General features: G+C 50.7%; 1 protein-coding gene and 1 long non-coding RNA gene across 4 annotated transcripts; one reads left to right on the forward strand and one right to left on the reverse strand.

Annotated features, from left to right (window-relative positions):
• Positions 1 to 226: 226 nt before the first annotated feature.
• Positions 227 to 7,040, reverse strand: TBX22 (T-box transcription factor 22). Its single transcript, XM_069014897.1, has 8 exons — positions 6,748 to 7,040; positions 6,527 to 6,650; positions 6,105 to 6,206; positions 5,724 to 5,898; positions 5,351 to 5,515; positions 5,156 to 5,220; positions 4,990 to 5,075; positions 227 to 2,280 (listed from the first exon to the last, which is right to left on the reverse strand). The coding sequence occupies exons 1-8, from the start codon at positions 6,881 to 6,883 to the stop codon at positions 1,685 to 1,687; spliced, it is 1,449 nt and encodes a 482-aa protein (XP_068870998.1). The 5' UTR covers positions 6,884 to 7,040; the 3' UTR covers positions 227 to 1,684.
• Positions 7,041 to 7,790: 750 nt separating this feature from the next.
• On the forward strand, positions 7,791 to 11,967 carry LOC138110187 (uncharacterized). Of its 3 annotated transcripts, none has more exons than XR_011150815.1 (4): positions 7,791 to 8,042; positions 8,770 to 8,995; positions 9,125 to 9,205; positions 11,515 to 11,967. It is a non-coding gene; the product is annotated as an uncharacterized lncRNA (long non-coding RNA). The 3 variants fall into 3 exon arrangements; XR_011150817.1 differs by having other exon boundaries at positions 8,785 to 8,995; XR_011150816.1 differs by having other exon boundaries at positions 8,788 to 8,995.
• The last annotated feature ends 961 nt before the right edge of the window (positions 11,968 to 12,928 follow it).

The following is a 12,928-nucleotide window of genomic DNA, read 5'->3' on the forward strand; positions in this document are numbered from 1 at the left end:
GGACAGAGCCTGTCCAGGGCTAGCAGTGGACTTGCCACAGGGATTCAGTCATCACCAATGTTGGAAATAAGGACTCCCGTAGGAAAAATTGCTTTTTCTCTTTTTTTCTTTTTTTTTTTAATAAAAATAGTGAGATTAACTGCTAAGAAACAGCCTGAGAAAGCAGGCTTGTTCATTTTTACAGTTGTACAGACCATTTATCACAACCACCCATTTCGTACTGGCATCACTGCGGGCTCTGTGAACACCCAAAGCAGAAAAATTAGGGAAATCAATGTTGTCTGAATTTTATCAAAGTCTCATGAAAGTAAAAGTGTAAATTTTGATATTTTAGCAGCTTTTGATATTGCTTGTTCTGTTCTGAATTTGTTGTCTGTTAAGAATGAAAATAACGTCAAAACTCTGATACCAGTTTTGATTCTTAAATCTGTGCCTAATCCCTCTATACTGTGTGTTATGTTTGAAAATACAGGATTAATCCCAAAATGGGGCTGGTCCCAGCCAAACCTTATTTTCCAATCTTTGCCATCTATCAAGTGATAAATTTGACTTTAGGTAGAGACTGAACACCGACCAAATAAAGAATAAAACCTGTGTCCTGATTTATTGTGAGTTACATGGTGCCCGTGGGAGCTGGAGATTATTTACAGGAATAACAAGAATATCCACAGGTTACAAGAAAACAAACGGGACTTTTGGAAGGAATTGAAAATCTCATATTCCAGGGCCTGTTGAGTTATAATTCTCTGTAAAGGATCCATGTTCTCCGTGGGACTGAGCCAGGAGCATCCCTGCCCTTCCCTCGGACACAGGCCGGATGAGATCCCACGTGGAGCTTCTGTGTCTCTTTGGGCTGAGAGCTCTGGGTCAGAGGACGGTCCTGCAGGGCTCCTGGGGGTGTTTCATCCCACACAACTCTCCAAGATGTATCCTCCATGGCCCCAGCATGGATCCATCTCACATGGGAGAGATGTGTGACCCCATCCCTGTCCTTCCCACCACGCCATCAAAGCTGGTGCCACTGGACCATGGGGCATGGAAAAGAGGGCTCTGGGGCACCCCTCCAGCTTCTCACCCCATCCATCTTTCTTCCTGCCTTTCTTTACCCTGGCAGCAGATACTCGGATTTAAGATACTTGGATTTATGTCCCCACCCTGATAACGGCGGCATTTGGGTCCTGGAAAATGAGGGACTTTCATGTCATTAATTAGGACCCGTTAGAGCCAAGGGAACTTAAGAACATGCTCGAGTGCTTGGCCAGATGTGGCTCCTTTGCCAAGTCCGGGTCCTGGATAGTCCCTTTGAAATTAGGGATAAAACACGAGTGGGTGAGCAGCAGCTCCCCAGGGCTCTGAGCTAACTAAAGGCAAGCGAGAGAGAGAAAACACATTTGTAGAAATACAGACATCGACGTCCCCACTTGAGAGTGCAAATAGTAAAAAGGTGACTGACAGTTTGCTCTTAACCTACAGCTGTGACATAAATGTGGCCAAAAGGATCATCTCAGACCCTCCACTCTCCCACTAACACAACACTTCGTCCACAAATAAAAGGATTAAATGCCTGCCCATCCCGCTCCTGTACCATGCAGAGTTTCAGAGTCAATATCTAACAAGCCCCTGGGTATGAAGGAAGGAAGGACTTGCTTTACATAGCAACGCTCAGAAATATTCTCTGATCCCACTAAAGGCAGTGGTTAATTGTGGGGTGCCAGTTGGAGTGATTGCATCTGCCGTCCCTCAAAGCAGCCGGAATGCTGTCACTCACTTTGAAATGCCCTGCTGCATTCATCAGTCTGGATGGCACAGAGAAGTTATAACCATACAAGCCATATGGAGGATGTAAAGAACAATTAAGTGCTTCCCGAGCAATGGGACTTGATGGGAAAATGTTTCCAGATGCATGTAATCCATACAGCATTTGACCAGCAGAACCGGGGGCTTGTAGGCACTGAGTGTTTAAGTCTTCAGCTTTGGCATTTTTCAGGGAAGACAGTTTGGGCATATCCACCATGAAGTGGGGTAGAAGATGCGGGTTGGTGGCTCCCAGTTTTTCGTGGCTCGGAAAGAGGAGCGCCTGTTGTCTCAAGAAGCTCGTGGGGCAGACCTTGTAGTAGAGAGGCACGTTGAGGGGGTGCAGGAAGCTCTCGGGGCACGACACACCCAGGTTACTCGCAGGCAAGTGAAGCGTGGGAGGGGAGCAGGATGGAGACAGCAGGGGGTTCAGAGGAGAGGGGGTCCCACCGCTGGAGGCCACTGGAGAAGAGCTGGAGCTCCCACCTGGAAAGGAAAATAGAAACCATCCAGGCTGGGCTAACTGGTGTCCACAGCCAGTCAGCAATCCTTGGAGGACTCCTGCTCCCGCTCCAGGTCTCCGTGCTGCCTGTGTCCATCCAAGCACGAACGTGCTCCAAAGACCAGCTCCTGGAAAATGGGAAGATCTATCTATAAATGGTTATTGTTACCTGGTATTTGTCTAAGAACAATATTCCACATGTCTAATCCCATTACTTGGACTGGGATCATGGTAAATCCAGCTCCACACACCTGGATCCGTACCTGGCTGCACGACCGATAACCCTCCCCTGCTGTACACACACCATTGCTATTTCAGGTTCCCTACTTTTCATGCAAATTCCAGACAGCCTTTCCCCCTTGGATATAAGAACAAAAAAGCATATTCAGCCTGATGGAGAATTTTTTTGTACCTTCCTGCTCACAGGAATTGACTCATTTCACTTGGCTTCCCAAGCAATTCGAAACATTCCCCTGAATGCTATCGGTGTCTCCAGAAATTCAAACTCACATGCCATGTGAACGTCCTCCTTGCTGGAAGGGATGAATGAACACTTTCAGGATTCAGGAGAAAAGCAACCCCAAGGAGTAAAAATGCAGCAGGGACAGGATGGCTGCTCCGAGGTGGGAATGGTGCTCGGGAGCAGCCGGCCCTGGTGCTACACAGATGCTGGTTTCACCTCCTGCCTGTGGAGAGCCAAATGTCTGCTGCACATTCACTACCAAATTCTTCCAGAGGGGTTTCCCCCACTCTTTATTTTAATTTCTTACCAAAAATCACTGGGAAAAGATATAAGAGAATGTGGATCTTTCGGGCTACTATTTACACTCAATTCCGAGCAATAAAATGCCTGGCTGGTACCTGATCCCCCTTTACACGCAACCAGCAACCTGAAATCAACTGTAAAACTGAACCACATCTGCTGGGATAGCAAATCTTTAAAAAATCTTAAACCACAAAGATTTTTGATGCTGTGGAAATCAATTTCCAAGCTCCCAACAAGCAGAGCCTCTCACAGGTCAGCCCTTGATCACAATAATCCAGGAAGGTTTTGCAGCGTGAAGGTCTCACCCTCCCCTGCTGATGGCAGTGGCTGCTTCAGTCCTGACATCAGCAGGGCAGAATCCAGTCCTCATCCCATGGACATATCCTGATGTCCTCCAAGGCTCAGGGACTTTGGGTCATATAAAATGTGGGATTGAGCCGATATGTGTGTATGAGGCAGCGAGTGAAGCCCTACGTGGTTGGAGACAGCAGAGCAAGGCAGGGTCAGTATCTGCTCCACGGTATCCCAAGCAATAATATCACCCAAATTCCAGACCAAGTTTGGGAATGGGGATTGCAGCAGAAAGGACAGAGCAGATCAATGAGCAGATTTTCCGCCCTTTCTATTTGGCTTAAAAATAAAAGTTTTATGGCCAATTCCTTCTTCAGCGTGCTGATCATAATTTCTTTTAATTTACCTCCTTGGTTTAGAGCTTTGGGATTTCAGTTTTATGGCATTTCTTCAGAAATATATTTTATTAGGAGTGGAATTGGAGATCTGTTGTATTTATATCAGTCCAGTAATTTCACCCTGAAGAAAAATACCAGATACATTAAACAAGAAAAAAAATTTTTAAATCCCAGGTAGCTCTAATATTATATGTACAATAATACTTTAGGATCTTTAACATTGCAGTTGCTGCTGCTTCATTCCTCATGCAGCTCATCCACCACTTCCTCTCCCCCGGCAAACGGGTTCAAAAGGGGCTTTTTGCATAAGATATTTTCTAAAAATCAAATTAATAAAAAAACTACTAAAAATACTAATAAAACCAGTAGTACTTCTAATGGCAATTATAATTAATAACTTTAGATCTCTTTACAACTGATAAACCTCTTAATTTCTCCCGAATCTGATTTCTTTGTGCCCTGATTTCTACGGCTGCAGAACGTGAATTTTTGCTGTGATTTTTGCAGCATTTCCCGGCAGACACAGGGGTGACTTTGTGTATCCCAAGCCTTTGAAGAGTTCCTGACATAAACGAGAGTTTAACTCGCGACTTTAAACCCAACTTGGAGCGCTCCAAAGTGCAAACGAGCTGTCGGTTTTTTCCCTTCGGCGCTGTGAATAATCTGTTTTCAAATATTACTTTCTGAAGCCGCTTTTCTGGGAAAAGGCTGTAAAGGACCGGTTGCACTTGTCAGGATGAAGGAGAGCATTTTCCCTGAAAATTTTCCTCCTCTTCCCTGCATTTCTGTGCGACTGCTGCATCCTAAATATCAGATAATTTTATTTTCTGTTGCATAACGCATTTGTCGCCGCAGAAGCCGCCGCTACAGAAAACACGGGCGGTCACCGCTACCACGTTTGTAGTTGATATTCCCAACCCGGTTGGAAGCAATTAGTGTAACAGGATCAAAGCCGGAACAACCCGACTCCAAATTAGCCTCCTGCATGCTCAGATATTTTTTTCTGCCCGTCTAACTCTGGTTTCAGCCGGGGGCTGGAGCAGCCCGCGCCCTCATCCTGTTCTTCCCGGCTTCTCACATCCATTTTCACAGGAATTTCGTCCAAACCCACGCGGAATTAACTCCCCCAAAAGGCAGGGATTCGTTTTCTGGGCGCACCTCATTATCTTTGATGGTTTGAGCCCCCCGAGGAGCCCCGGGCGTGAGGCCGGGAGAGGCAGCAAGCGGGATTTACTTACCCTGGCTGTCTGCGCCGAAAGCCTTGAAGTCCAGGGCGAGGGGGGGTCTCCACGGGTAGGTCTCCAGGAGCCCGTCCAGGACCCCCCTGCGGGGCGAGAGCGCGATGAACGCAGCCGCGGGGCCGGCGGGCGCGGGGGGCTGCGGCGGGGCGGCCCCGGCCCTTACCTGTTCCTGCCGGGGTCCCGAAAACCTTTCGCGAAGGGATTCCTGTCGATCTTCAGCTTCGTGATCTGCAGGATGAAAGCGAAGGGGCCACTGGGGAGCGGGGCGGGCTGGGACCGGCGGCCGAGGCCATCGGGGCTCTCCATGCCCCCGATCCCCGGTACCGCCGCGGCTCTCCATCCCCCCGGCTCCCGGTACCTGCTGGTTCTGGTAGGCCGTGACGGTGGTGAACTCGGTCTCCTGGAAGGAGAAGGTCTGCACCCCCTCGGCCGGCAGCGACTGGATCTGCGCTAGATCGAAGCGAGAATCCTGGGCGATAACGTGGACGCGGGGCTTGTACTTGTGCATGGACTGCAGGATGATCTGTGCGGGGGGACAGGCGGCTGAGCCCCCCGGAGGAACAAGGGCAGGAAGAACACCCGAGGCGAGGCTCAGGAGGGACCCAGCCCTGACCCCGGGGCTGGAGGGACCGGCCCCCTCCTTCCCGGCGCTGCCCCCGGGTGATGCTCCGCGCCCCGGGGTGATGCTCTGCCCCTCCCCGGCCCCCCCCGCGGGGCTGCCCCACACCTACGTGCCCCTTGTCGTCCATCTCGTTGTTGGTGAGCTTCACTCGGTCGAAGCTGATGATCTGCCTCATCCAGGTCTCCCCCGAGCAGGGCGAGTCGGGGTGGATGTAGAGGCGCGGCGTGATGCAGGAGTGGTCCGTGTTCCCCGCCACCATCCACTGCGAGCTGTGATAGACGTACCTGGCCCGGGCCGGGCCGCGTCAGGCGGCGGGAGCCTGTCCCCACCTGCCCCCCACCCCTGTAGATTCTATAGGTGCGTGCGGGCCCCCCCGCATCCCTGTGTGACTCCCGTATCCCGCTCGAACCGGGCCGGAGCGCAGATCGCCGCAAGCAGCGCAGGAGGGGTCCCGCGTGGGCGTGAGGGTCCCCGCCGGTCCCCCCCGTACCTGTATCTTTTGGAGTCCACGGGCACGACGTCGATGGCGATGTAATATTGCTGCAGCGGCTCCAGGCCCTTCACCTTCACCCGGACCGACGGGAACATCCTCCTGCGGGCACAGGGGCAGAGGCTGAGCGAGAGCTGCCGCTCACGGGGCGAAAAGAGGCTGCGAAACTACGAACGGGCGGCGCGAGGAAGGAAAATCGAACTCAACGAAAATAGCGGGAAAAGGGGGAAACTAAGTGAAATACCCCATCAGAACAGAAAGAGCCCAGACAACAAAACTAAACAAAACAAAACCCAAGAAACAACATCACCCTCCCTCCCCCCCCCACCAAAAAAAAAAAAAAAAAAAAAAAAAAGGAAGAAAATAAGAAAACCAAAACGGAAAAGCAAAGCCCGAGAGAGGCGGCGGGGGCCGGCCGGTACCTGCCGGCTTTGGTGATGATCATCTCGGTGCCGATGTCGTGGAATCTCCTCCAGAGCTCGGAGCCCTGCAGCTCCACCTGCACCCCGCCCGCCCGGCTCTCGGCACCAGCCTTAGGCCGCTTCTCTGCGGGGAACACAAAGGGCAGGGGGCGGCTCGGGAGGCTCCCGGGGCAGGGGGCGGCCCTCGCTCCCCGCCGCGCCGGGCTCCCTCCGGTACCCACCCGCCTCCGGGGCTCTGCGACCCGGCCGGCAGCCGGGGCCGGGCTCCTCATCGCGACCCTCCGGCACCTTCCTCTTGGCCGAGCGTCCCACCAGGGCTTCCACCGAGAAGGCGTGAGCCCGGGAGCTGAGCGCCATCCCCCCCGGGCTGCCGGGGGTCCCGCCGGGCGGCAGCGGGGCTCAGGCGGGCGGCGGCGGCTCCATCCCGGCCGGCACCCAGCGCCCCTCGCCCGGCCGCCGCACGGCTCCCGTCGGGGGGCAGCGGCCACGGCGAGATCCTCTTGCATCCAACTGAGTCAATAGACGGCTGCAGCCTCCTCTGTTTGTTTTGGAAACTGGTGGGAGCATAAGAAACATTGAGTGACATTTCATGGGAGTAACGGGGGGGTTGGAGGGGGAGGGAGGGGAGAGCCACAGGGGTGGGGGGGAGAGGGGGAAGAGGAGCCGGCCCCGTCTAGGATCAATAAAAGAGTTACTGTTCTCCATTAAATTGTAAAACTCAAAGAAATTTGACATAATTGCACACTAGGGGCCACTTTTCCAACAAAAGTGCAAATAACGTTTAACCAGAACCAGCGCAAAAGGGAAAAAGAAAAAAGAAAAAGAAGGGGGGGTGGGGGGGGAGAGAGAGAAAGGGGAAAGATTAACAAAAAAGAAGGAGAATAAAAAAGAGAAAAGGGTGAAAAAAGAAAGAAAAAGGCAGGAAAAGAGAAATAAAAGGGGGAGAAAAGTAAAAGAAAAAGGGGGAAAGGGGGATACAAGAGAAGGGAGCCGTGCCCCGCCTCTGGCCCCGCCGGGCTGCCCCCACGGGCCGGTCACACGCGGCCCCTCCGGTGTCCCCGGCACGACAGAGCCGGTGCCACCCCTGGGCTGTGACAGCGTCGGGCAGGGGTTCCGGCTTTGTCTCCCGTTTTTCCTTTGCTTTTTGTTTGTTTGGTTGTTTTTGGGGTGTTTTTTAAGGCAGCCCCGCCCGCTCCGCCACCCCCTCCGCCCCTGCTCCGCTTCAAAGCGCGGCCCCGCCGCCCGCGGCAGCTGCGCTGAATTAGGGGCAGAAATCCCCGCTTTCCACTCGGAGAGTCCCGGGAAACTCCTGCGCGGCTGGGCAGGGCAAGGTTGAGGCTGGGGGGCTCCAGCCGGGACCCTCAGGTGCGCAGGGGCTGCGCGGCATCTGCGCGGCATTTTCACCCCCGCGCCGGGGACCTCCCCGCCCTGCCCAGGCTGGAACCCCCCGCGCTGATTTATTTTCCATCCGGGAACCCTCCCCAGAGCCGGCAGCAAAGGGGATTCCGGGGCTTAGGTGGGTTTTGGGGAAGAGGGAGTGGTAGTGTCCCCGCTGAGCAGGGGGGTGTTCACCCCCCACCCCCTGTACACCTCCGGCCCCGCAGCCTTTCCCTGCACCGGGGAGGTCAGCCGGGACAGATGAGCCTTAACGGGAAAAAAATGTGGAAAGGGATAAAATTCACAGGCCAGCTGGGAAAGCAGGTTGAGGAGGGGGAAGCTGCCACAGGATGCTGTGGCTTTGGGACAGGCAGGGGATGGGGTGCAGCGTTCCATGCTCTGCTTCCAGGTGCTCCCGGAGTCACAGGGAATTCCTGGTACATCCAAATGTTTCACTTTTCAGGCTTTCTTGCTCTGTTTTTTAGAGTCGGTGTCCTGGTGCACTCATTCCCAAACTCTGGGCTGGCAGCAGGTTGTCTTTGTGAAGAGCATGGAATGGTTTGGGTTGGAAGGGACCTTAAATCTCATCCTGTTCCACCCCTGCCATGGGCAGGGACACTTTCTACTATCCCAGGCTGCTCCAAGCCCCATCCAGCCTGGGCTTGGATGCTTCCAGGGATGGGGCAGCCATGGCCTCTCTGTGCCAGTATTTGCTCCCAAATGTGTATTTTAATTGTCCCGGACTCACATCCTTGCCCTCAAATCTGCATCCCAAGGATGCTCCTTACTCAGGTCAGGGTGGGCATTGCCCATTGATATTAATAGATATTTTTATGCATTTATAACCATTTATACCTTTTTTTTAGCACACATTTACACAGCAGATTCCTGGCATATCTCACTGGGACAGGGATTTGACCAGGGAAAACACCTCAGAGGAAGTGAATGGGTGCAGATACAGCTGCCAAAAACCCAAGCTAAACATCCAGCCTGGGCATCTGGTTGGAAGTCACCTCCTTCTCCAGCTGCTGACCTTCCTCCAGTGCCAGCTCTGGTGTGGATCATGCCTGCAGCCTGACTGGGGAGTGGAAAGTTGGTATCCCAGCTTCTCAAAGTCTGATAGTTGTAATCTGAATTCCAGCTGGGTTTGGCCCTGTGTTGCTCCACCCTTCCACGGATCTCCATCAGCAGTGGCCTCTGATGTGGTTTTGTTTCCTACAGGAATGTCCAGGTGCTCCTGCCCGATGACTCTGTGGGGTAATGTCCAACCTGCTACGCATCCTCTGGAATGTCATTTCACAGGTAATGGTTCCCTGTCCAGGGCAGGAGGGTTGGAATTAGATGTTCCTTCAGATCCCTTCAAACCCAAAGCATTCTATGATCCCTTGTGGCAAGGAATGGATGGAGAACAGGGCAGGGGAAGGGAATTTGGGGTTACCTCTTGCTCCCAGGCAGGATCAGCCCCAACTATGCAGATTTAATTCTTCTTACAAAGAGAAATTAATCAAATTTTATGAACATGTTCATAATTAGAAGAGCATAAGCTCATGATTTCAAGGTGACCGGCGGGCCCTGGCCAGCGCTGATGGAAGCCAGCTGAGGGCACAGAGTGTGAACCTTTATCTCTGCTGACATGACATATTATTAAAAAGTATTTCGAGTAATCTTTGATTTCCTCAGCATTGCAACACATTTCAAGAACTTGGCTGGGGATCAACCGAGCCTTTTTAATTTCCTACACTGAAAAATAAAACAAAAATCAAGCCCGATTGAGATGATATAATCAGGAACATTTTGAGGGTTTAGGTCAAATTAATGTGTCAGAGAAGGGTTTTCAGGGGACTTGGAGAGCTTTAATCTGTCAAAGGCTGACTCAGAGCCTGCTTGGGTTTTGTAATCTTATTGTCTTTATGGAATTATGGGATGGAATGTCCTGAATTACCGTCATCAGAGAGTCCAGCAAATAATCAGTTGGCATAAAGTTCAGAATAACTAAGTTAATTTTAAAGCAAGTGTTAGACAATATGCCAGAAATGTTTGCTTAACTTGGAAATGATCAAATGATCTTTTAATACTGTCCCTTAATGTGTGAAAGCACTCAGGTAAGCTCCAAACACGGCCTTGCCCAGCCACTTTTGGGGCAGATTTTAGGATATTGAGTTGTTTTCAAGCTGTGCTCGATTTTGCCAAGATTTGCTTTGCATTTACCAAAACTAAAGAAAAAAAACAACAAAGCAAACCAAACCTTCCTTGTGGCTTAGGGGTAATATTTTAATATCACCTGAACTCAAATATGCATCCAATACTTATCTCTTTTATATCTCCACTCCACCATCAATTTATACAGAGCTGCAATTATAAATTTGGTGTGTGATATTTTTGGTTCTAATGGATAAATTCAAGGATTGATCAGGATAAACTCAAGGATTGTTGATTCTCTACTCCATAAATCATTAGCAAGAAAATATTTATTCATTTAATATTTGGTAAAATGCTGGTTTCCAGCCCTGCAGTCTGTGCTCAGAGGGATGCAGCACCATTACTCAAACCCTGGCTCCCAGAAGCGCCTCAGCCATTGCTTCTCCAGTGTTTAATAAAATGATGAGTAGTCAAGTTTACAACTGGGTGTGGGTGCATCTCTCTTCCTGCTGGGTGTACGTGAGGTGGGACACGCTCTGAGCAATATTTTGGGTGGTGAAGCTGCTCCTCTGTCACAGGGATGCAGCCAGAGGGAGCAAAGCAGAGAATCCTGGGCTGATCCCACGTCCCTGTTTGCTCTTCCCACCCCAGCCTTGGTGGCACCCTCTGCCCTTTAAAAACCTTTCCTCTCCTGTAAAAAAGCATTTTAGGAGTGGTTTAATCCTTTGTGCACATGCTGCTAACTTACTACTCCAGTTTCCTTTATTTCCTGCTTTCCCAGCCTTACTGCTACCAGCAAATAAAGACTGGGATTTTTAGATCCAAAGCTATTCACTTGTAAATCAAAGAATCCCAGAATGGTTTGGGTTGGAAGGGACCTTAAAGCCCAACTCATTCCACCCCTGCCATGGGCAGGGACACCTTCCACTGTCCCAGGTTGCTCCAAGCCCTGTCCAACCTGGCCTTGGACACTTCCAGGGATCCAGGGGCAGTCACAGCTTCTCTGGGCAACCAAAATCTAACACATAAATAGATGATAAAAATAACTGAACGTGCTGCCTCACATCTGTCACACCTGCACTGAGAAATGCAAGCAAATATCCAATATTCCACTGTGCAAATAATATCCTTTCCTTGGAGGAAAGAAACTAAACTTAGGGATGAGGCAGTGCCACAAACAGCTGCCCTGATCCACACAGGAAAGGGATGGGAGGTTTGTTACGGGAGGGTGTAAGAACTGGAATTAAAGAGTTTCTAAATGCCCTGGAGAGGCTGCAATGGAGAGGATGTGAGGCAGCTGAGTGACCCTTCTGGGGGCTGGAACAACACCAGGCTGGGTTCTACAGGATCTGCAAGTGCCAATAATCAACTTGAATTTTTGTAAATGTAACCACCGTTTCACAGGAGCCATTAACTAATTAGTCATTAACAGATTAACAAATATTTCTTTTTCCTCAAAATCTTTCAAACAGAAACTGCTGAAGGCTGACGAATTCTTGGAAGAAAACACCCATGGTAGCATAAAACAGCACTCAGGAGATTGTTTTCCCTGACATTCTCAAATGTCCCATTCCCCAGCACAGTTTTAATTTCATCCCATGATTATTTTGCCCCTCATGAACTTTGAAGAACCTCTGCTCTTCTGTGACTGTGTCCTCTCTCCATCCCTGCTGGGCTGTGGCACCTCTGGGCCGACTCCATCCAAACCAGGAGGTGATGGCAAGATGTCCTTGTCCACAGCACAATCCTGAATTTATTCCATGGCAAAAAAGACAAATCTGAGCAAGAAATTAGCAGTTTATGGTGGTGGCCAACCAGTGCTGAAGTTTCTTGCTTGACCTCCTAAGGAGGTTCTTCACCTCCACGTGCGCTGCATTAGTTAAAGATAAATTAAAATAAATCTCTGTTATGTTATTTTATACATACACCCCCCCCCCCCCCCCCCCCCCGCCCCCAGAGTCTGTGCAGGGAACAGGATTAAACCTTAAGGAAATGATTCAGTGAAATAAAAACAATACAGACAGCATTTGGGGAGAGTTAAATCAAATTAGGGCACTCAGATCACTTCAGGATGAGAGAGGGGTGGATGGTATTCACCCCCACAAGCAGGGAAGTCAAGGAAGGGTCAATAATGCCCGTGTGGGGTGGGGTAAGGATGAGACTACAACAGGACCTGTCCCCACAAGAACCTTCCTCCAGCTGTGGCTGATGCCCCGCTGAGTTTCTCCAGGACCTTCAGCATGATGTAACAGGACCTTCTGTGAGATATCTCACTGCAACCTCCAAATTCTTTCTGGAAAAGCAGGATTTCTCATATCTGTGCTGCCAGGAACATTTTTAACGTGGCTTTTCCTAGCCCAGCTCCTGGCTTTTGGCTGGTGCTTGTGTGTATGAGAGTGAAAGAAGCTGCTCCATCCCCTCTCCAGCCACCAGCCTCCCATCCCTCAAAGCCCTCTCCCCACTTTTCCTTCATCACGGCTTCTCCAGAGCCGAGAAATAAACCCAAACCGGCCCCTTCCCCCTCTAAGTAAAGGGGAAAATTCCTGATGTGTTGAACTTTTCTCATAATACTTAAAGAAAATACTTAAAGAATGTGTAATAAGAGGGGATTTAGAGAGGGCAGAATTCAGCACGTGGATGCAGAAGAAAACCTTTAGAATTGCTCAAAAATGAGTCCTGTCCACCTTTACCTGAGGGAAGGGCTCCAGGGAGGGAGAGGGGGTGACCTCAGGTGAGCCCCAGGACCCCCTGTCCCCAGGGCTCCAAGACCCCCTGTCCCCAGGGTCACCCCTGCTCTCCTCACTGCTGGAATACAGGGAGGGAAAAGCTGGAGTTCTCGGTTTAGCTGCCAGGAAAACCACACAGGAGAAGTGAAATTAAAGTAGT

The sequence above is a fragment of the Aphelocoma coerulescens genome, chromosome 4A, assembly GCF_041296385.1.
Source record: "Aphelocoma coerulescens isolate FSJ_1873_10779 chromosome 4A, UR_Acoe_1.0, whole genome shotgun sequence".
Lineage (NCBI taxonomy): Eukaryota > Metazoa > Chordata > Aves > Passeriformes > Corvidae > Aphelocoma > Aphelocoma coerulescens.